This window comes from Zea mays, chromosome 2 (assembly GCF_902167145.1).
Source record: "Zea mays cultivar B73 chromosome 2, Zm-B73-REFERENCE-NAM-5.0, whole genome shotgun sequence".
Taxonomy (NCBI): domain Eukaryota; kingdom Viridiplantae; phylum Streptophyta; class Magnoliopsida; order Poales; family Poaceae; genus Zea; species Zea mays.
This window is the reverse complement of record NC_050097.1, coordinates 7,022,485-7,045,635: the sequence shown is the minus strand read 5'-3', so window position 1 is coordinate 7,045,635 and position 23,151 is coordinate 7,022,485. Positions and strand designations below refer to the sequence as shown.

The following is a 23,151-nucleotide window of genomic DNA, read 5'->3' as shown; positions in this document are numbered from 1 at the left end:
TGCAAACATGAGTATTTGGCCAATGTCTCCTAAGTACAAACGACGACTGCACTGGCCTGTTGATACGAACACATAGCAATTTTTTCCGCCTCCACAGTGGATTCAAGAACATCAAGCGTTGAAACCACATGGTTACCTACTGATGTTGTGGCGCAGAGGTCACCAGCTACCACACAGGCGGCATCAGAAGCACTGACGGTGTCACGGGCTGCATTAACGGCCGCGGAGAATTTCTGGGCACAAAGCTCAGCGGCAGATTCCATGTCGGAATCCATGGCACCAAGAATTAGGGTTACAGAGCTAACAAGTGGAAGACGACACAATCGAGGAGATCTCACCAGCGGCGGCGACGCGGGATCCGCCGTCGGTGGTATCCTCCCTTCCAGACACGACGAGAGAAGGTAAGGGAAGGGTGTTGGGGAACGAACGAGAACGAACACAGAGAGCGAAGAGATAAGAACAACAAGTCAGGAGACGGTCGAGCACAGGGGAGATGTTAGGTCATACCTCACGTCGGAGTAACGGAGCCCGAGTGCAAACGAAGCCAGGGGCACGACCGAGAGGGGAATACTATTAATGACGATTATTAATGACGATCAGGGGAGCCTGATGCCATTTATTCAGTTCGTGAGAGATTATAATGTCATCGTTGCAATTGCTTGGATGGAGGGCTGACAATGGGCCTCAAATTTTACACTATAAAACTTAAGGGTCGAATCGGATTAGGATCGGGCTTTGTTTCTATTCATTTTTGAACTATAAATAAGTTAGGGCCCTACCAAATTGTGAAGAGCCATTTGGATCGCGATCCATTACCACCCCTAGATGGAGGTGCAATAGTGTGAAGCCCGCTAAAGAGAGTGCCATGGTTGCAAAAATCTCTAGGGGCACCGACGCTGACGAGTTCAATCGATGGAGGTTTGCTGATGGCAGGAGGTATCACCTCGGCGCGTACCTGCCCTTCGGCATGGGCCCTTCGGTATGCGTAGCGTAGGCAAGAACCTTTCCATGGTCGAGGCCAAAGTGGCACTGGCGATGATCCTCCAGCGCTTCACGTTTGCTGTCTCGCCGTCCTATGTCCATGCGTCGATACTCATGATCCTCCAGCGCTTCACGTTTGCAGTACGACACTCAGATTATCGCCTGCAAGATTTGAGCTTTAATTTCCATCGACAATAGTACAACTCCGCTCCGTGTCTATATGGTTGTTGGGAATTTCATCAGGGGAGGCTTGATGCTTGTCTCTTGTCTCAAACTAACTAGTGCTGAATAATAAAAAAACTTGTAAAACAAACCTCTATATACACAATACAGCAATTTGCATATTCTTTGTGCTCATAGATCATATGCTAAATCATACATCATGTTTGAGTCCCTAAAAAATATCTGGTGGTGAGTAAATAGGGAGGTTAAAAGTGGGGTCACTGGTGGTGAGGTCGCTGGTGATTTGTCCACATGAGCAGCAGGGGAGGTAGTAGTCGGGTAACACTAACGACAGCTTGTCGTTGTCCGTATCCACTGAAGTGCAAGCGCTCGCATATTAGTGACGCCTGCCTCTTCACTGTTGCACAATACCCGCTGCGTCTCAATATATAAGGTGTAACCACCTCTAGTTCAAAAATCAAGAAATACATTTAATTTTCTCTATACTACTGCATTGATGTACGTACGCCTAGAGAGAGCACGCCTTATATTATGGGACAAGAATAAAAAGTAGTTACGCCTTATAAAGCCTTATAAACTGAGACGGAGTGAGTATCCACCATTCCTAGTAAACGAGTACAGAGTTAGGATAGGAAAAGAGCATGCCCATACAAGAAATGTGACAACATTATCACACCGCACGTTTATATGACCTTCAGAACATTACCAAGGACAAGTGCCCACTGCGTCCAATGTGTTCCTCCCTGCACCAGTACGTTTCAATGGTGACCAAAGTGCAAGTATGAGGAAAGATTTTATTTGTTGTCTCAGGGCTAAGATTCTCAGCAAGAGATTTAAGTATTTGAACCACTTGCATGCAACAGGGCAAATAAGAGGTTAAACTCAACAAAAATGGCCCTGAGTAAAAATTACATGAGGATCCCAGCTCACCTGGCAAAAGACGGCATATGGATCTCTCAAGGGCCCATCACATGACAGTTCGCTTGTGCTTCCATCTATGAATGTCCCGTCGGCGAAAATGACCTGATTTAAGTGGGTTAATCACTCTAGTAGCTTAGTTTGATAGACCAGCAAGCAAAGTATGCAGTTTAACACTGGAGCATGTAATATTTAGAACATGTGTATATTTCATCAGAAAATAAGTTCATAAAATAAACTATTTATACATTGTAACTAAAATAACAGCATGAAGTGTAAGAGCGGTTCCATGATGGAAGGTACAAACACACCTCTGAAGCATAGCCAGGCGTTTCCCCAGCAGTTGGTTTGATGAAAGATCCTACTGGACAAGTTTGTTGCACTACTTCACAGAATGCTATGAGTCTTTCCCTGCTGCCAAGCTCCACTGCCTGCAATTTTATTTTTCGAAGTCCTCATTGTCTGTTTGTTGGCCTTAAAAAATTTCAACACTTCTATCTCTATGATGTGCAGTATGAAATATTGTAAAGAGGGTTGGCCTTCTGTCTGAGATTCGATTTCATAAATAGAATATTCCTTCAGTCTGTATTCTCATGTTCTCATCCATTTATCTTTATTTTGCAGTCTGTTTCCCCTTATGTCAGCTTTGTCAATGTGCTACGCATTATAACTATCTGTCCTTCTTTAAACACAAAAAAGGAAGAAAAAACTTCAGACTTAGGCCATGTTTGTTTACCCTCCAGATTATATAATCCAGCTAAAATAAGTTGAGAGGTAAACAAACAACAAAGATTATTAGGTGGATTATATAATCTAGATACATAGATTATAATAATCCATAAGCAGGTCAATAGGTGCTTATATAATTCATAAGCTAGATTATATAATCCTGAAAGGAAATAAACAGGGCCTTACAATGTCATGCTTGTGTTTATGTACACGTGCTGGCTAGTTATCTAAGGCTAGATTTCACCTGCACAATATCATGACGAGGAACCCTCGGAAGTGGTTCAACTTTGTATCCCTTGGCTGACATGACTTCCGCAATGAGCAAACCTCCCTGTGGATCATATTATATCATCAAGTGCATGCATTGTATCTCCAACCATTTGCAGTTAGCAAACCTACTTTTACTGCTTCTCCAACCATTTGCGGACCAAGAAACAGGCCTTGAAACAGCGCACGCATAACATGGCCAGGTGTTGACCCAAATTCCACCCCAAGGCCAGGTGCAGATAGACGGGCTGCAGCTGCTTCGACTAAATGCTCCTTCCCAGCAACATAACCACCACAAGGCGCAATAGTTCCACCTGGATTCTTTATCAAACTTCCAGCAATCAAGTCTGCTCCCTGCCATGAAACACAAGATGAAATAGAGATCGTCTTCAGGAGAAAGTGAAAATCATGGACATACCACCATTGCAGGTTCCGATATCTCAACAAATTCACCATAGCAATTATCAACCATCACCATGCAGTTTGGATTTTGCATCTGCAATGATATCAAAACCAGAAAAAAAATTGTCAGCACAGAGAAAAGCTACTATAGATACAGAAAGTTGATGGTCACAAAACACAACAATCTTGCCTTGATCAAACCTATAGCTTTGTGAATATCTGCTACACTTAAGCTCTTGCGCCACGAATATCCACACGATCTCTGTATGAAGGCACACCCAGTTTCCGGCCTGATGGAGCAAGCAAGAGCATCCCAATCAAGGCCACCATCTGCTACAAGCTATAGCTTTAGTCTCATCAGTAACCATCCACACTTCCACAGGCTACAGCCCCACAGCACATGGCGACACACAGTAGGCACTACAGGGGAGTGAAGAGAGAAATTGACGCACCGGAACTTCTCGGTACGTCACTCCGAAATCCTTGAGTGACCCTACATTGGCCGACCCCCTGATCCCAATCACCTCCTCCAAGGTGTCGTACGGGGGCCCAGCGACTGCCAGGAGCTGCAGGAATCCAACATTAATCAGTCTCAACTCTCAAATGTCACTGCCAAGGATTGTTCATTCAGTTCATCCTGTCCCCACCTCATGCCCAGGCCTCAGAAGCGCAAACAACGCACAGGCAATGGCGTGGGTACCTGAGAAGAACTGGCAGCAGTGGAGCAATTAGTTGATTGATTCATCAAAGAGGAGAGGAGCTCGGTTACACAGTACTGTAACCAGAAAAAAAAACGAGATTGCGTTGTGTGCGGAGGTGGGACCTGCGGGCGCACAATGGCAGCCTCCGCACCAACAATGTCGGCGAAGACGGAGTCCAACGCTTCCCGGCCGCCACCGTCGTCGTGGCCGTACCCCGTGGACCCACCGAAATGCTGAAACAAACACACGCCACAAACGTGACTCTGTGTTCACCTGCGGTGTGAGCTCGGATGCCAAGCAGAGGACCAGGGTGAAACGAAGGGGGGTTTACGTGCGGGGCGACGCGCGCGCGACGGAAGGCGGCGGCCACGCGGGAGGAGTTGAGAGCGATGGCGCGGTCCACGGCGCGGAACTCCGCCTGCAGCGAATCCGCCGCGCGGGACACGTCCGGGTGGAACGCCACGTCGTGCGCCGCTACCGCGGCCGCGGGACACCGGCCCACGCGCAAGGCCGCACTCGCGCCTGCGGGGCCGGCGCGAGGCCGCGCCCACGCGACGGGGCTGGAGAAGCAGCTGGCGGTGGCCGTCATCGCCGCGCGGCTGCAGCGAGCGAGTGAAGCAACCGCCGGCTGGCAACCCCGTCGGATTTGGCTCGGGCGACTTATCCCCGTCGGTCGCTTCGCTCGAGAGTTTGCCGTTTGAAACGGGCCCAACATAGGAACAGGCCCATTTTCATCAATAGCTTGCTTAGGCCCGGCCCAGTATCCGTAGCGTGGGCGTGCACGTTTAAAATCCAAAAAAATGAAAAAGAAAACAGATCAAATTATGATAAAAAACTGCATGTTTTTATGCGTAATCTGATATGTCCCATGTTTAACAATTATTTGTTAGATAAATAATTTGTATTTTAGGTAAAAACGTGTTTTTGCTAAGAAAGCACAGTTTCTTGGTCAGGATTCTCGACAGATTTCGAATTTCCCGACTGATTTGTAAATTCAAATTTAATTTTTGAGAAACATGAAAAAAACCCGATAGGAAAACATAGGTATGTTTTTGTTTTGGCTTCGATTCTAACCATCGGCTTCTAGCCGCCAAAACTCTTCGTTTGTTAGTCCGATTTTGTGAAAATTATTCAAATCGACGTGGATTGAGAAACCGTTAAATCGTCGCGATGGAAGAAATCCACCGCTTTGTAAATCCACGATAATTTCTTCCATCGCCCACGCTTTCTAAATCGTATAAACTCCTTCATCTCCATTCCTATGCAAATCTCGTGATATTTAGGTGCTGTTTGGTTCACATATTTGTAACGTAATGGGTAACGGATAACGTTAAATCATGTTTGTTTTAGTACAACCGTAATCAGATACCACACTAAAATTTAATACTAGCCTATTCAAATTTGTTACCGCCAGTAATCGAGCCGAAACAATTACCATTACCATTTGCGTTACAATTTTTGAACCAAACAGCACCTTAGATTCTTGTGATAACTAGATTAGGAAGGAACCTAAATTGTAAACAAGCACATGGTTTTTCAGACGGGGTTCACAAAAGCCGATTTTTAATTTGAATTTGAAAACTGGCTAGGAAATTCGAAATCCATCAAAAACCTTTCGTTTTTTGTTTTCGGTGGTTAACAGGAAATTAAATTAAAACGGTTTTTGTTAACCCTGGGCAGAGCCGCAGGCCACCGCAAGTGTGCTCGGCTCGGCCGCACCCCCCGTCGCGCACGTTCTGGCTCCTCAGGTGATCCGGTGCGTGCGTTGCGACTTGCGACGTCCTCCGAACTCCCGCCCGAGTCACGTGGCGCCGGACGCGGCAGGCGATAATCGCCGGCCGGCCGACCGAGACGACAGGCTAGGTTTCTCGTAGCACACGCTTACAGTTCTCGCGGATTCTCGGTGTGCGCGGCCCGGCCGCACATTGGACGGCCATCCAGTCTCGCCGCCGCGTGGTTTGATCCATCGATCCCGGATCGATCGTCCGTGGGAAGAAGAAGAACCGAACGGCTGGTTCATGGCGGCGCCAGCGACCAGGGTGATCGGATCCAAGCCAGCGGACTGCTTCCAGTTCCAAGACCCTAACACCTGGTACGACCTACACACCTTCGTATCCCCCGGCCATGGCCACTGTCCCGTCTTCATTCTCTGACGCGGGCGATCTTCTTGCATGATTTTTTTTCTTTTTGTATTTTTTGTTTGAGGTGGACAACTGCATGTCGCAGATCGGTTGCGGATTTGTTTTCTACTTCCGTTTTGTTTCTAGTTGCAGCGCTGGCATTATTAGAGTTTCTTAATTGCATCCATAGTGTGATGAGGATATAATCTGATCGAAGTTGCCCATTTAGGATCGATGATCTTGTAGTGGTAGTAGTTCAGTACCGATCCTAGCTAATTCAATGACCAATCGGATGTCCCTATTCATTGTTCAGATAACACCTTTCTGAAAAGCTGTGCAGACAACAAAAAATATTTTTAGCCACTGATCTTTGGTACCTCTCCGGGCTCTTGCAGGACCTGCGTATCGGAGCTCGCAAGCGATGTGGTCGTCGAAGTAGGAGATACGTCCTTCCACCTACACAAGGTATTGGTTTCCTATGTCCCAATGCTCATCACATCCTTCATTTCTGAACGCTAGACTGTCAGATGCGTGATGCCCCCACCGAATGAATTGACGTTCCAGTACATGAATCTATGCGATGTGTGATCAGTGATGCTTTTAGACTGTCAGATAACTTGCAAGTTTGGTAAATTGCACTTGTTTTACATGCTGACGACGTGCAACTAAATGCCATCTGCATCATTCTCGTTAATTGCTCAGATTCCGTTGACCAGCCGTAGCGGCACGCTGCAGAAGCTTGTGAACGAGTCCACCGGCGATGGCAGCAAACCGTGCACCGTGCGTCTGGACGACGTCCCCGGCGGGGCGGAGGCCTTCCTGCTGGCCGCCAGGTTCTGCTACGACGTCCAGACGGAGCTGAACGCGGGCAACGCCGTGCCGCTGCGGTGCGCGGCGGAGCGCCTCGCCATGACGGAGGACTACGGCGAAGGGAACCTCGTGGAGCAGGCGGAGTCGTTCCTGTCCGAGGTGCTGGCCGGCTGGAGCGACACGGTGCGCGCGTTGGGCACGTGCGACGACGCCGTGCTCCCTGCCGCCGAGGACCTGCTCATCGTGCAGCGGTGCATCGACTCGCTGGCGGACAAGGCGTGCGCCGACCCGACGCTCTCCGGGTGGCCGATGCTGGAGTACTTCACGGCCAAGAGCCTCGAGGAGACGGCGATCTGGACCGGCATCGGCGCCGCCGGGAGGCCGCGGTCGCCCGGCGCGGGCTGGTGGTACGACCAGGCGTCCTCGTTACCGCTGCCGCTCTACAAGCGGCTCATTGCGGCGGTGCGGTCCAGGGGCATGAGCCCCGAGAACGTCGCCGGCTCGCTGATGCACTACGCCAGGCGCCACCTCTCCGGGCTCAGGCGCCTCGGAGACAACAGCGACGGCAGCAGCCGCGGGGGGGCTGCGGCCGTGCTCTCGGGCGGCGACCAGAGGACACTACTGGAGGAGATTGTCGCGATGCTCCCAGTCGAGAAGGGCGTCGCACCGACGCGGTTCCTGCTCGGTCTGCTCCGCGTCGCGACGGTCCTGCACGCCGCCGCGGCATGCCGGGACGCGCTGGAGAGGAGGGCCGGCGACCAGCTGGAGGAGGCCGCGCTGGAGGACCTGCTGATACCCAACACCGGATACTCCGCGGAGACGCTCTACGACGTGGACAGCGTGCAGCGGATGCTGGAGCAGTTCATGATGACAACCCCGCCTGCGTTCGCCGTGTTACCGGAGACCACGGACGAGGGACAGCTGGTCGACGCTCCGCCGGGCGAGCTCATGCCAGTCAGCTCGGTAGGCAAGCTAGTCGACGGGTACCTCGCGGAGGTCGGGACGGACGCCAACCTCAAGCCGTCCAAGTTCCAGACCATCGCGGCGCTCGTCCCAGACTACGCCCGGGCGATCGACGACGGCCTCTACCGCGCCATTGATATCTACCTCAAGGTAAAAGCAACCGTTCCCCATTGTTTTCTTCTTGATCAATCTGCCTGCTGCATCTGAGTCTTGAACGAATCGACTGAATAATGATCGTGTGAATACATGTGATGATACGTACACGTGTGTGTGCGCGCCTCGATGCAGGCGCACCCGTGGCTGACGGACTCGGAGCGGGAGCAGCTGTGCCGGCTGATGAACTGCCAGAAGTTGTCGCTCGAGGCGTGCACGCACGCGGCGCAGAACGAGCGGCTGCCGCTGCGGGTGGTGGTACAGGTGCTCTTCTTCGAGCAGCTGCGGCTGCGCACCACGGTGTCCGGGTGGTTCTTCGTGTCGGACAACGCCGACCAGGGCTCCAGCTCCGATAACTGCGTACTGCCGCGGAGGCCCGACGACGATCTGGACCTGGCAGCCCGGTCCGAGGTGACGACGGACGAGGACGGCTCCGCGGCGGCCCAGCACGAGCCGTCGCCGGCGATGAGCGTCGCGGAGATCCACCGCCCGGGGAAGCCCAAGAGCACCCTGAGCCGGCTGTTAGGGAAGCTCGGGCTCGGCGGGAGGTCGTCGTCGCGGCAGCGCCAGCAGCAACCGCCGCTGCCGGGCGCCAGTGACAAGAGGCGCAGGTCCTTCGATTTCGGGTGTTAATAATAACAATGGAAGATTTAGACGTGCGTTAATTAATTTGTTCGAGATGTAGCAATACGATTTGATGATGGCATTACTCGTAGGTACAAAGCTCATGGGTTCATTCTTTTCGGATTGTTTTGCTGGAAAAGTTTCTATTTAGACCGTTTGTAATTTTTTTAGACCAGATAACGTTGAGAATTCGAGATGCTTAAGGTGCTTCCTAATACAACGTTTGGACGTAGATATTATAAATTAGTTATTAGAATCAGCTTTCCAGAATTCTATTATTTAGTTGCATGGATTGAGATTTATAATCAAAGTCCTAATTCACTAGAATTGGACTGTAACTAAAAACTTTCTCCCAATACTCCTTTGTATTAAGTGAAATTGGACCACACAATTCTAAACTCCAATTCAGTGACATCCAAATAATAGAATTAGAATTACATCTCATTTCAATTCAATATCGACATCCAAACGGAGCATAAGGTTCTTTTCGCCCACTATGTCCAGTGTCCACTGACCCCTTGTTGAACTGTACATGACTACAGATACTACAGATACAAAGAATCCTTCAGCAATTGGATCCAAAAACATTGCTTTAACTGGCCACTAAAATGTTAAGAACAGCAAGTAGATACAGGGCAGAACGCCAGAACTTATTAGCTCTGTTTACAGGAGGAAAGCTAGGCAGGGGCCCACTTTGAGACCGAGTGGCTCATACAGTATTGTATCTAGTCTTCTCGCTCACCGTCCACACATTTGCAGCATGGTCTGGGGAAAAAATATGCGGTTGCAAGGAGTACCGGCAAATGCGGTCGAAGAAAAGGAAGGGGAAATGGTTGTCAAAATCACGAGAACGTGGTCGAAGAAGCACAAGCGCGAAGGAGAGCAAGTGTCTGCTCTGCAAGAGCGCGTTTCCTGGCTTGCTTCACCCACTCGGTAGCTATCTCCTCTGCTTCAGTTCCATGTAGCCCTTGCTCCAAGGCATCGGCCGCTGTACTCAAGTCTCCATTGACAATCATGCTTTCTACTTTGTTTATAAGGGACTCAATGCCATCTCCAGAGTTATCGCCTTTAATCTGAAAACAGATGGAATGGTTGCAACTCAGGGTGTGTTTGGTTTTTAGGGACTAATTTTTAGTCCATCTATTTTCTTACCTTTTATACCATAAATTGCTAAAATACGTTTGTATTTGGTAATTTATGGACTAAAATGAAATAAAATGGATGGACTAAAAAAATAGTCCCTAAAAACCAGACACCCCTCAGTTTAAAATCCAGCAAGGTACTAAGGCCCCAAGAGGTCCACTAGGACGGTAGGACCACCAGAAGTGGTGGCAGTGAGCCAGTGACACAACACAGCATGCCCTATAAGTAAAAATGAGACATGCTACTATAGATTTCAGTATTATCAGATCATTAGACGATTCTTGGTTAAAAGATACAGGAATAGCAATAACAGAAAAAAAAAACTATTCCAAGAACATCAATATAGAAGTTCCAATTGTATAATCACTTATCAAACTGGTTAAAAAAATAATTTCCTTAGCTTTTACCTTGATTGAAGAAGCAACACGTGCAACAGCGTGTGCCAGGATTCCACCACCACCTGCTGGTAGAAGGCTGAGATGTCTGATAGTTTCCTTCAAGGAGTTAAACTGCACGAGAAAAAGATACACTTATTTCGGCACTTAGCTTTTGGGTGCCAAGCTGATGTTTTTCAACAAGCATTCATGACAAGAAAAACAGAAAAAATTGTGGTCTGCATTTTTTTTAATTCTGATTTCAGCCATAATCTATGCATTTCTTTACATAACAATTGCTCGATGCATAGTAAAGTCAGCATATTGTCATTGGGAATGTTATACATTCTATTTAACAACTGTAAGTATTCTAACTCCAACATTCAGAATAATAAAGTACGCTGTACACAGAAATAGCTTGATATTTTAGTATAGTGTCACATACACAATATGGGTATGAACAGACGCTTCATTTTCATTGCATCGCAAAGAATATACCTTTTGTTTACAGACACAAAAAAGGAGAACATACCTGTTGCTTCAACCCCATCCTGGTATCTGATCCATAATCTAAAACATCTTCTGGGAGTGATGAAAAAGCCAATTCTAACAGTGAATCTTTGTCAATGCCTTCAACAGATTTTCGCAATAGCCCCACTTCTGATCGGATTGGTGATCCACTGGATAAAGCGTGTTCTAAAGCAAGAGTGCCCTGCATGGAAATAAAGAATTCTGTCATTACGATATATGAAAAGAGAGGATAAGTTGACCATAAAGCTTTTGATGGTTAGAACCTCGAGGCAAGCACATATTGGGCTTCAAGTTAACTTACCAGAGCAAGTTTATGAACTGAATGGCTCTGCCTAGCTTCTTCAGATCGCGCATAGAATGCCATACACAGAGCATCAATCTGAAATCAAAGCACCAAATAAGGTTAGAACCAAGTGGAAGCAAGCTGAAATTATGCATAACTTGTTTTTCTAGCCATTTAAGATATATACTGGCACAGCAAACATATATAATCAAATTTGCTGGCTCTAATTAAGATTTGCTGGATATAACATCTAGACAATGTTTGAATGGCAGACTTTGAACAAACTGTGAGAATTGAGTAGTAAAGTGTCCTTGTTCATCATAATCCAGAACATATATTATGACATAGAGAGAAAATAGTCAGAAATGCTGAACCTACATCAGTATCAATGCAGCTTACAGATGAACCAAAATAAAAAGTTATGTTTTAGACAACAGACATCCAGTCATCGTGCTGCTTTAAAAGCAATCACTGGCTAAGAATGGGATATGGGAACATTCAAAAGGAAATGTGAGTGATAGGGAAGCAACGTGGGCAGAAACTGCCACTACTAGTATTCAGTATAACCCAAAACAATACATAATACTCCAAATCAGAGAGTTCAAGACCACATGCGCACCAACTAAATCATTTAAGTTAGACAGGCCTCCGCTCTGCGATCAGAGGCGCAAAGCCAATTTGAGAGGCACCACAGTGCCTGTTATGGGCTCGGCGCCTCGGCGGTAGGGCGGAAGAGGCAGGTGATCGGGTGGCGGTCCCTGGCTCCGCAGGTGGCAAAGACGATTGGCTGGATGCCGATCTATGTTGGCAGCAAGGGGGGAAAGACAGCAGAGGAGACAGAGGTTTGGGAGATAACTTCTTTCTTACTTTATTTCTCATATCTCGATTACATAAATAGGCCGGCTCATGGCCGGCTTCAACCTAATATCCTAAATACTCTCAACAAATTACTAATCTGCTAATCTCCCTAGATAACCTCAACTAATCTTCTTATCCTTATCCTTTGAACTGCGCTGATATGTGGCGCCCCACATAACATCTGTCCCCCCATCGAGGAGCAGCTCGTCCTCGAGTTGGAAAAGCGGATATTGTCTTCTGAATTCGTCCAGGTCTTCCCAAGTTGCAGCTGAGCTTGGCAGCAAATCCCACTGGATCTGGTGAATTCCCCGGGCCTGACGGACTTTCAGAGCTTGCTCCGGTTGGAGTTGTGCAGCACCATGATGGATCGGAGGAAGTGGTGGTGGGGATGCCAGAGATGTGCCAATAAACTTCTTCAGTAATCCAACGTGGAACGCGTTGTGGATCCGAGCAGTGGGCGGCAGCTCCAGGCTATATAGCCCACCAGACAATCGTTGATATAGCCGACCAGACGAACGTTGGCACGGGTAAGGGAGCCAGGAGCCTACTGGATGAAGGTGCTCGGTCTTGTTGCGCTGGCACGTGATGCAGTGACAAACTAGGTCTTGAATGATGGCTCGTGCCCTTGGTGTGTGGAAATCCCGACGAAATCAGTGAAGTGTCTTCTCCACACCTTCATGCCCAGCGTCGTGAGTCGACACGAGCACGTTATGGAGGTTGCTAGACTCGAGTGGTAGATAGGCACGACCCTTGAACAACACAAGTCCATCGACGAACACCCATGGTGTTGTGCGTTCGCTGGCCAAATCTCGTCGCGCAATGCGACGAGTGCCGACAGAGTTGCTGCTGCTTGGCGAAGTTCATCAAACACCTGGAACGTCGGTCCTAACAGGGAGAAGATGGTGGTGTCGTCCGTGTCACGGCGTGATAGGGCGTCTGCTGCTATGTTGGTACGCCCTGGTCAGAATTCCACCCTGAAATCAAACCCAAGCAGTTTGCTTACCCAGTGGTGTTGAGGGATGGTTGCCAGACGCTGATCCAGCAGGAACTTCAGGCTGTAATGGTCCGTCTGATTGGTGAATGGTTGGCCCCAAATATATGGGCGCCAATGACGCACAGCCTGTATCAGACCGATGAGCTCGCGCTCATAGGCAGCAAGGTCGCAGTGTCGTGGCGCCAGTGCTCAACTAAAAAGGCAATTGGCGCTGTCCCCTGGTGCAGCAGAGCGCCACATCCTGTGCCCGAGGCGTCGCACTCGATGATGAAGTCCTGTCCAAAATCTGGAAGGTTGAGTACAGGAGCCATGGTGAGTGTTGTCTTCAGGTGGAGGAATGCTTTTGTGGCCTGATCGGTCTAGAAGAACCCATTTTTATTGAGTAGCGTGGTGAGTGGTGCTGCAATTTCGTCGTATGACTTGATGAACTTGCGGTAGTAGCGCAGGAGTCCCAAGAAGCCACGCGGTGCTCGGACCGATCGTGGTGGTGGCCAGTCGACCACTGCCCGAACTTTGGCAGCGTCCATGGCCACTCCTTTCGTCGTGATGAGGTGGCCGAGGTAGGAGACCGACGTTGCACCGAACGAGTATTTGGATCTTTTGAGCACCAGGGAGTGGTCCCTGAGTGTGTTGAAGACGGCCCGCAGGTGATGTAGATGTTCTGACCAGGTATCGTTGTAGACGAGGATGTTGTTGAAAAAGACCAGGACGAAGCGTCGAAGGAATGGATGAAGTACCGTGTTCATGAGTGTCTGAAATGTGGCCGGCGCATTGGAGAGGCCGAACGGCATTACCAGGAACTCGTACAGGCCTTCGTGTGTCCTAAATGTCATCTTGTGGATGTCACCGGTGGCCATGCGCACTTGGTGATAGCCGGAACGGAAGTCGAACTTGGTGAAGAACTTGGCCCCACGAAGTTCATCGAGCTGCTCGTCAACGACTGGAATGGTGAAGGAGTCCTTGATGGTGCGCTCGTTGAGGGCTCTGTAGTCGACGCAGAAACGCCAGGTCCTATCTGATTTCTTGACCAAGAGAACCGGAGACGAGAAGGCAAAGGTGTTGTGGCGGATCAGTCCTTACTGCTGCATGTCGCTGCACTGGCGTTCTAGTTCATCCTTCTGCAACGCCGGGTACCGGTATGGCCGGACGACGATGGGTGTCGTGGTTGGCAGTAGATGGATCCGGTGGTCGCAGGCTCGCTGCAGCGGCAGTCCGCAAGGTTCCTAGAACAGGTCGTCGAAGGAGGTGAGCATGGCGTCGAGAACATCCCGGCCCGTTGCCACGAGCAAGCGCGGTCGTGGGGACCCGACGAGGTCGTGCCACTCCATCTGTCGTCCTTCGTGCCATGGACAGCTTGGCGAAGTCCTAGGGGATCGGCCTAGCATGGCGAGCAACTGGGTACCGAGCACCATGACGAAGAACCCGACTAGTGGCGGGATGATGAGATCAGCCGAGAAGGTGGCGTTGTGGATGACGAAGGGCACCGATCTGAAGACTCCCAGGCATGGCAACTTCTCCCCGTTAGCCATGGTGACACTCATGTTCCCCCGTTGCACGATAGGGAGGCATGTTCGTGCGGTGGTCTCGGAGATGAAGTTGTGTGTAGACCCGGAGTCGATGAGGGCGATGACGTTGATCGAGCCCAGATCAACCGAGACCTGCATGGTCTTCCTAGGCGTGACCCCGGCGATGGCGTGGAGGGAGATGACGAGGTTGTTCGCGACCGGTTCTTCTGCGTTGACGTCGTCGCTCTCACCGTCGTTGAGTTCCAGGAAGAGATGTTTGCAGACGCGGTTGTGACCCCTTGCAAACTTCTCATCGCATTTGAAGCATAGTCCCAGGCATCGGCGTTCGTCCATCTCCTCTGGGGAGAGCCGGCGGATAGGGCGCCCAACGGTACTGGATGGCCAGGCGGACGATGTTGTGGACGAGTCCGGACCAGCGGGTGACGGCACCTAGGATACCGATGGCATTGGAAGCAAACCGCGGCTGGATCGAGGTTGTCTGCTAGCCAACGCCTGTGCAGCTACAACCGCCTGTTCCTGGCGTTCATAGGATCTTTTGATCCAGTGCTCAATGGGTCGGCCCTAGGAAGCAGTTCGAGGAAGCGCTCTTTGTAGGCACCCACCGATAGAAATAAAGTAAGAATAAGTCATCTCCCAAACCTTTGTCTCCTCTGCTAATTCCAATCTTTCCCCTTGCAGCCAACATAGATCGACATCTAGCCGATCGTCCTCACCACATGCGGAGCCAAGGACCGCCGCCCGATCCCCTGCCTCTTCCACCCTACGGCCGAGCCCATAACATCTTGTCGTGGAAAATCCAGATGATGAAATCTAGGTGGGCGGTCTTCATGGTTGGCGTTGTGGCCGCCTCGCGGCTATTAATTTCCGAAGGGGTGATCTCATGTTGGTGCTGATCAAGGCGATCAATGGTCGCCTGGCTATCCTCCTGCTGCTGTTCTAGGCGTTGTATGGTGGTGTGCAGGGTGTCTAGGGTGGCCAGCTTTTGGTTGATGGCATCCAAGGCCTTGGCCACTGGATCGTCGTTGGTGGAGACCATGGTGGTGGTGGTGGGTGGGATGCAAATCTGGTCTCTGGATACCAAGATGTTATGGGCTCAGTGGTAGGGCGGAAGAGGCAGGGGATCGGGCGGCGGTCCCTGGCTCCGCAGGTGGCGAGGACGATCGACTGGATGCCGATCTATGTTGGCAGCAAGGGGGAAAACCCAGCAGAGGAGACAAAGGTTTGGGAGATAACTTCTTTCTTACTTTATTTCTCATATCTCGATTACATAAATAGGTCGGCTGATTGGCCGGCTTCAACCTAATCTGCTAGAGTTTCTCCTATAAAATCTCCTAAAAACTCTCAACAAATTTGTGAGAGAGTTGGAAGCGTGTGTTTGTATATTGATGATAGACAGCACATGTACAGGAATATATAGGGGAGGAAGGTGAGAGGTAAAAGGAAGCCTTCTACACCTAAGGAAAGATCTAGAGTACAATCAGATCCTCAATCATAGTGATTGAGATCCTCAATCAGATCCTCAATCATAGTGATTGAGATCCTCCCCTAATCCTCTCTATCTATATCAGACAATACTTCCATATAGGGCGGCCGGCATATCTGCCAGGCGACAGCCAGGATACAGTTTCTAACACCCCCCCGCAGTGTTAGCGTCCGTGGAGCGAACGGTAAGACTGGTCCGAAATTCAGTGAAGACTGCTGATGGTAGGCCTTTGGTGAAGATGTCGGCGTACTGAGAAGTCGTCGGGACATGTAGCACGCGAACAACACCGAGGGCGACCTTGTCACGGACGAAGTGAAGATCAATTTCCACATGCTTGGTGCGCTGATGCTGAACAGGATTTGAGGACATATAAACAGCACTGATGTTGTCACAGTAGACCAATGAGGACTTGGGAAGAGGAACATGCAGTTCTGTCAACAACTGTCGTAACCAGGATACTTCAGCGACTGCATTGGCAACAGCGCGGTACTCGGCTTCGGCACTGGAGCGGGAGACCGTGTGCTGGCGCTTGGAAGACCATGAGACGAGGTTAGCACCGAGGAAAACAGCATAACCGGAAGTAGATCTCCTAGTGTCTGGACAGCCAGCCCAATCAGCATCAGAGTAAACCACAAGTTCCATTTGCGGAGAGGAACTGAGGTGAAGGCCCATCTGAAGAGTGCCTTGGATATAGCGCAGGATACGCTTGAGAGCAGCCAAGTGAGGTTCCCGAGGGTCGTGCATGTGGAGACAGACTTGCTGAACAGCATATGCAATATCCGGACGGGTGAAGGTGAGGTACTGTAGAGCGCCGGCAAGACTGCGGAATTCCGTGGGATCGGAGACAGGGTCACCGTCGGCTGAAAGTTTGGGGTTGATATCAACAGGAGTTGTACAGGGTTTGCAGTTACTCATACCAGCTCGCTCAAGTATCTCAATCATATACTGGCGCTGAGAAAGAGTGATGCCAGAAGCAGATTGTTGAACATGCATGCCCAGGAAGTGATGAAGGGGGCCAAGATCCTTCAGTGAAAATTCCTGTTGGAGAGCAGTAATGGTCCGCCGGAGAAGATTCATGGACGAAGCAGTTAGCACAATATCATCCACGTAAAGAAGAAGGTAAATCATATCTGTGCCCTTGTGGTAGACGAATAATGAAGTGTCAGACTTGGCCTCAACGAAGCCAATTTGAAGCAAGTGAGAAGCAAATCTACTGTACCAGGCACGAGGGGCCTGTTTGAGGCCATAAAGTGACCGATTGAGACGGCACACATAATCAGGATGAGTGGAATCTTCAAAACCGGTGGGCTGAACACAGTAAACAGTTTCTGACAGGGTCCCCTGAAGAAAAGCATTGTTGACATCAAGCTGGTGAATCGGCCATTTGTGTGAGAGAGCCAGGGAAAGAACTGTCCGGACTGTAGCTGGCTTGACCACTGGACTGAAAGTTTCTGAAAAATCAATACCAGGGCGTTGAGTGAAACCCCGAAGAACCCATCTTGCCTTGTAGCGCTCAAGAGAACCATCAGCTTTGAACTTGTGTTTGAAAACCCACTTGCCAGTCACAACATTGCAATTCGGCGGTCTGGGCAGAAGATCCCAAGTGTGGTTACCAATAAGAGCAGAATATTCCTGTTCCATAGCGGAGCGCCAATTTGAATCAGTAAGGGCTGCGCGATATGTCCTCGGAATGGGGGACAGTGCGGCGGCTTCAAAAAGAGCAGGAAACCGAAGACCACTCTTGCCACGGGTTGTCATCCTGTGGTGGTTGACCACTGGATCGACCGGGACTGCACCAGCAGGAATAGGTGGTGCAGTGGCGGTCGGCGGAGAAGGTGCTGGAGCAGTAGCGGTGGGCGGGCGTCGAGAGTAGACCCGTCCGCAGAAACGATCAGCAGGAGCTGTCGTTCTATGGACGTCGGGCACGGTAGTAGACCCAGGCGGCAGTATTGTTGGTGCCGATGCGCCTGGGAGACCAGTCATCCGGGCAGGAGACTGGGACACCGGGGTAGGCCCAGCTGGCGCGGCAGGTGGCTGAAATGCCACCTCGGAGGAGATGAGGGGCACAGCCGGCGAAGGGGCCACCGGTGGGGGTGGTGGTGGCATGCGAGTACCTGAAAAAGAAGACACGGGCGACAGTCCAAAAGGAGCTGCAACCGGGTTAGTATAATTGTCAAGGAAATCGAAGGCCGCTGGTGGAGGTGGATGAGAAGCCTCAGAAAAGGGGAACGAGGTTTCATCAAAAACCACATGACGGGAGATAATGGTGCGATTGGAGTGGCGATCAAAGCATAGGTAGCCTTTGTGGTGGGGGGAATAGCCAAGGAAGACACAAAGGGTTGAGCGAGGGGATAATTTATGTGGAGTGGTGGCAGAAAGGTTGGGGTAGCATTTGCAGCCAAAAACGCGAAGGTGGTCATAGGATGGTTTGTGTCCGAAGAGAGCAAAATGCGGTGTAGAGAGTGCGAGTGTTTTTGTGGGTAGGATGTTGAGGAGGTATGTCGCAGTCCCAAGAGCCGCAGCCCAAAAATTGGGGGGAACACTGGATTGAACGAGGAGGGTGCGGATGATATTGTTGATGGAACGGATGACACGTTCAGCCTTACCATTTTGAGCTGAAGTGTAGGGGCAAGACATGCGCAGATGGACTCCATGGGAGGAGAAAAAATTGCGGGCTTGAAGGTTGTCAAATTCGCGGCCATTGTCGCACTGGATGCTCTGGATAGGGACACCAAACTGCGTACGAACGTAGGCAAAGAAATTGGTTAAGGTGGAAAGGGTGTCAGATTTGAGACGTAAGGGAAATGTCCATAAATAGTGAGAGCAGTCATCCAAAATAACAAGATAATATTTGTGGCCAGACACACTGGTGATGGGTGATGTCCAGAGGTCACAGTGAATTAACTGAAAATTACAGGTGGCGCGGGAGGAAGAAATAGGAAATGGTAGACGGACATGTCGTCCGAGTTGACAAGCATGACAAGGATGAGTACTAGTGTTTTTATTACAGGAAATTGCGGATGACTGCGCTAAATGTGATAAAACGGCGTGACCGGGATGTCCAAGTCGTTGGTGCCATAGGGTAGATGCAAGAAGAGCAGAGGCCGGGAACCGCAGGGGGTATAGTGGACCAGAGCTGTTACATCTGAAGATCTCGCGCCGAGTGGGAAGATCCTTCACAGAGCAGCCAAAAGGATCAAATTCAACAGAGCAATTATTATCAGTGGTAAATTGACGGACAGAAATAAGATCCTTAATGAGCGAGGGGGAAACTAGAACATTATTGTCGGCGTTTCGAGACAGGGGGGTCCCTAAGCCGACGAGTGAGTGTGCTGCGTGCCCCAGCCCAGATGGGTCGAGCGCGTGGGCGAGCGCGTAGGGGGGAGAGGCGAGGCGGCCGGAGCCGATCGTGAGAGAGGTGGAAGTCCCGCGGCCTTCGTGTTCGTCCCGCGCCCAGGTCAGGTGCGCTTGCAGTAGGGGGGTTACAAGCGTCCACGCGGGTGAGGGAAGCGAGCGGCCCCAAGAGAGCGCCTGTCCCGTCCTCGGTCCCGCGCGGCCAACCCTTTCTGAGAAGGCCCTGGTCCTTCCTTTTATAGTCGTAAGGAGAGGATCCAGGTGTACAATGGGGATGTAGCAGAGTGCTACGTGTCTAGCGGAGGGAGAGCTAGCGCCCTAGGTACATGCCAATGTGGCAGCCGGAGAGATCTGGGCACCCTGCTGGCGTGATGTCGTGGCTGTCGGAGGTGCGGCGGAGCCCGATGGAGGGACAGCTGTTGGAGCGGTCGAGTCCCTGCTGACGTTGTCCTGCTTCCGTAAGAGAGCTGGGGGCCGCCGTCGTCATAGAGCTTGTGGAGCGCCATCATTGCCCCTCTGGCGGAGCTGGCCGGATGAGACGCCGGTCTTGTCCTCCGTGACCCGAGTCGATTCGGGGTGGGATGATGATGGTGTCTCCTGTTGACGTGGCGGTCCGTGCTCTAGGCAGGGCGACGTGGGGTTTCCTCCGAAGCCGAGGTTGAGTCTGCCTTCTGTTGCCGTGGCCGAGCCCGAGCCAAGGGGTCGGGCGAGGCGGAAGTCGTTCAGCCGAGGCCAGGGCGGAGTCCGAGCCCTGGGGTCGGGCGAGGCGGAGTTTCGTCGTCTTCCGGGTCTTAGCCCGAGTCCGAGCCCTGGGGTCGGGCGGAGCGGAGTTCGCCGTCTTCCGGGTCTTAGCCCGAGTCCGAGCCCTGGGGTCGGGCGGAGCGGAGTTCGCCGTCTTCCGGGTCTTAGCCCGAGTCCGAGCCCTGGGGTCGGGCGGAGCGGAGTTCGCCATCTTCCGGGTCTTAGCCCGAGTCCGAGCCCTGGGGTCGGGCGGAGCGGAGTTCGCCGTCTTCCGGGTCTTAGCCCGAGTCCGAGCCCTGGGGTCGGGCGGAGCGGAGTTCGCCGTCTTCCGGGTCTTAGCCCGAGTCCGAGCCCTGGGGTCGGGCGGAGCGGAGTTCGCCGTCTTCCGGGTCTTAGCCCGAGTCCGAGCCCTGGGGTCGGGCGGAGCGGAGTTCGCCGTGGCGCCTTTGGCAAGGCCTGATTGCCTGTCAGACTCACTCTGTCGAGTGGCACTGCAGTCGGAGTGGCGCAGGCGGCGCTGTCCTTCTGTCAGACTGGCCAGTGGAGCGGTGGAGTGACGGCGGTCACCTCGGCTCTGCCGGGGGCGCGTGTCAGGATAGAGGTGTCAGGCCACCTTTGCGTTAAATGCCCCTGCAATTTGGTCAGTCGGTGTGGTGATTTAGTCAAGGTTGCTTCTGAGCGAAGCCAAGGCCTTGGGCGAGCCGGTGATGTGTCCGCCATAAAAAGGGGGCCTCGGGCGAGACGGAAGTCTCTCGAGGTCGGCTGCCTTCGGCCGAGGCTAGGCTCGGGTGAAGCGTGATCGAGTCACTCGTGTGGACTGATCCCTGACTTAATCGTGCCCATCAGGCCTTTGCAGCTTTATGCTGATGGGGGTTACCAGCTGAGAATTAGGCGCCTTGAGGGTACCCCTAATTATGGTCCCCGACAGTAGCCCCCGAGCCTCGAAGGGAGTGTTAGCACTCGCTTGGAGGCTTTTGTCGCACTTTTTTGCAAGGGGACCAGCCTTTCTCGGTTGCATTTCGTTCCGGTGGGTGCGCGCGAGCGCACCCGCCGGGTGTAGCCCCCGAGGCCTCGGAGGAGTGGTTACACTCCTTCGAGGTCTTAATACTTCGCTTAACGCTTCGGCTGGTCTGGTCGTTCCCTCATGCGAACTGGCCGTAGCCCGGGTGCACAGTCGGGGCCCAAGCTCTCGGGCTGGTATGTTGACGCTGTCAACGATTTGGCCGGAGCCAGTTTTTGCGAGAGCAGCCCCCGAGCCTCTGCACAGGGCGAGAGGACGATCAGGGACAGACTCGGCTTTTTACATACGCCCCTACGTCGCCTTTCCGCAAGGAGGGGGGGGGGAGTGCGCCATGTTACCCTCGATGGGCACCGAACATGGTGTCTCCGGTTAGCTGCAAGCGGGTAATCCGAGTGGACGCCCGTGCCCCGTTCGTTGGGGGTCGGCTAGGGGCCCAGAGGCACGCCCAAAAGTACCTGCGGGTGATTTGCCGGACCCGGTCCCCTGGCGACGGGGTCCAAGGGCTCGATGCCTCCCTCCGATGGGATTCCGTTACAAGATCGTTCCCGCTGGTCTCGGAAATGTCCTAGGGTACCTCGGGAGCGCAGCCCGAGCCTCGGTTATGTATCGAACGTACCCCTGGTCATCCCTCGCTCGGTGTCTGAGGCGACTGTGAACCCTTCGGGGGCCAGCCTTCGAACCCCTGATCAGTAATGGGCGCGGAGCCCGAGTAGCCTGAGGCGGCCATGGAGCCCTTCGGGGGGCTGGCCTTCGAACCCCTGACCAGTAGTGGGTGTCGGGCCCACGCGATCTGAGGCGACTGTTGAACCCTCGGGGGCCAGCCTTCGAACCCCTGATCAGTAATGGGGGGCTCGGAGCCCGGTTCCTTCGCGGAGAAGGATCCCTTTCGGGGTATCCCCCTTTCCCGGTCCCTGTTGCAAGAGATAGAGAAAGAGGAAAACGGAAAAGGATACGAAATCGGATGACGTGGCGTACCTTTTCTGAAGCGGTTATTACGGCGAAGGTGAAGCGTCGCGCGCTCCTCCCGCCAGAAGCGCCGCGTGTCCTGCCGCGGAGTTAATGCGACGGGGCGAGTGGTTGGCGGGGCGGCCGTTGCGCGCGTGCGATCCGTTCGAGGAACGGGTCACGGGTGCACCGTCTTCACGCCGTGAGAGGAGGCTCTCTTGCTGTCTCAGGATGGGACGTGAGCCTGGCTGACGACGTGACCGCTGCGCCCGCCCGCCTGCCACCGCTATTACTGCCGGCCCACTTTCGGTCGCTTTGACCGACGCGCCAGTCTGGCGCTGTTGGGTCGCCTCGAGTCGTGGCATAGGCTTCGCAACCGAAGAGGCGCGATGGTGGCACAAGTGGCGGTGCGGTTGCTTGCATGCAGCAACTGGCGCGCCGGTTGCTCGACGCGTGGGCCTGGGTTCCAGGCTGGCGTGTCAGAAGTCGGAGAAGCGCGTCCATCTGGCGCGGTTGCATGCCGCCTGCATGGTTGCCCGCCCCTTCTGCCCGTTGGTCTGGGCGAAAATGGGGGGTCGCCTGTAACCGCTGGACGGTCGTGCGCACCATGCGCGGCGGTTTGGCTTCTTCTGCCCTGAGCCGGCCTGCATGACATGCGGGGCCCAGCCCCCGAGTCGCAGGGGAGGGCCTTGGAGCGTGTTGGAGAAGACTCGGCCCGCGGCGCCTGGGGGCGCACGTAGGGGGAGCTGCCTTTAAAAGGAGGGGGGCTCCTTTCGTAAGGCAACCATGTCTTCTTCCTCCCTTAAGCGTCGGGTCTTCCCGTCTTCCAAGCCCCCGGATGGGGGGTATCCGCCGCCTTTCCGCCTCCTCGTTGGAGGAACGCAACTCCATGGGAGTTGGTACCTCTCAGCCATCGTTCGGCTTCAAGGATTTTCATCATGCTGCCCGGCTGCTCCCCTCCGCCGGCGGTCACCTGAGATGGCGACCTCCGACTCGACGGTGAGGGAAAGCGAGTCGGGCCGCGGCCTCTTCCCCTCCCTCAGCCTC

General features: G+C 52.4%; 3 protein-coding genes across 3 annotated transcripts in view; 1 reads left to right on the top strand and 2 right to left on the bottom strand.

Moving 5' to 3' along the window:
- Positions 1-1,309: 1,309 nt before the first annotated feature.
- On the bottom strand, positions 1,310-4,837 carry LOC103645877 (uncharacterized). The gene is made up of 12 exons (XM_008670585.4): positions 4,513-4,837; positions 4,304-4,414; positions 4,128-4,190; positions 3,933-4,046; positions 3,671-3,820; positions 3,497-3,574; positions 3,211-3,432; positions 3,056-3,142; positions 2,394-2,513; positions 2,095-2,187; positions 1,871-1,907; positions 1,310-1,768 (listed from the first exon to the last, which is right to left on the bottom strand). Exons 1-12 carry the CDS (start codon positions 4,768-4,770, stop codon positions 1,725-1,727), a joined length of 1,377 nt encoding a protein of 458 aa, XP_008668807.1. The 5' UTR covers positions 4,771-4,837; the 3' UTR covers positions 1,310-1,724.
- Positions 4,838-5,894: 1,057 nt separating this feature from the next.
- LOC100191465 (uncharacterized) lies at positions 5,895-8,864 on the top strand. The gene is given in 4 exon segments (NM_001136898.1): positions 5,895-6,273; positions 6,697-6,766; positions 7,004-8,224; positions 8,363-8,864. Coding segments are annotated over 4 exon segments (1,863 nt in total). The 5' UTR covers positions 5,895-6,199; the 3' UTR covers positions 8,861-8,864.
- A 381-nt stretch (positions 8,865-9,245) lies between these two features.
- LOC103645876 (MICOS complex subunit MIC60) overlaps positions 9,246-23,151 on the bottom strand; it is a 31,794-nt gene continuing 17,888 nt past the window's right edge. The window contains exons 9-12 of the mRNA XM_008670584.4: positions 11,201-11,278; positions 10,901-11,080; positions 10,402-10,503; positions 9,246-9,924 (exon numbers count right to left, since the gene is read on the bottom strand). Coding sequence (XP_008668806.1) covers positions 9,694-9,924; positions 10,402-10,503; positions 10,901-11,080; positions 11,201-11,278 — 591 coding nt within the window. The 3' untranslated portion in view covers positions 9,246-9,693. The remainder of the gene's footprint in view (positions 9,925-10,401; positions 10,504-10,900; positions 11,081-11,200; positions 11,279-23,151) is intronic.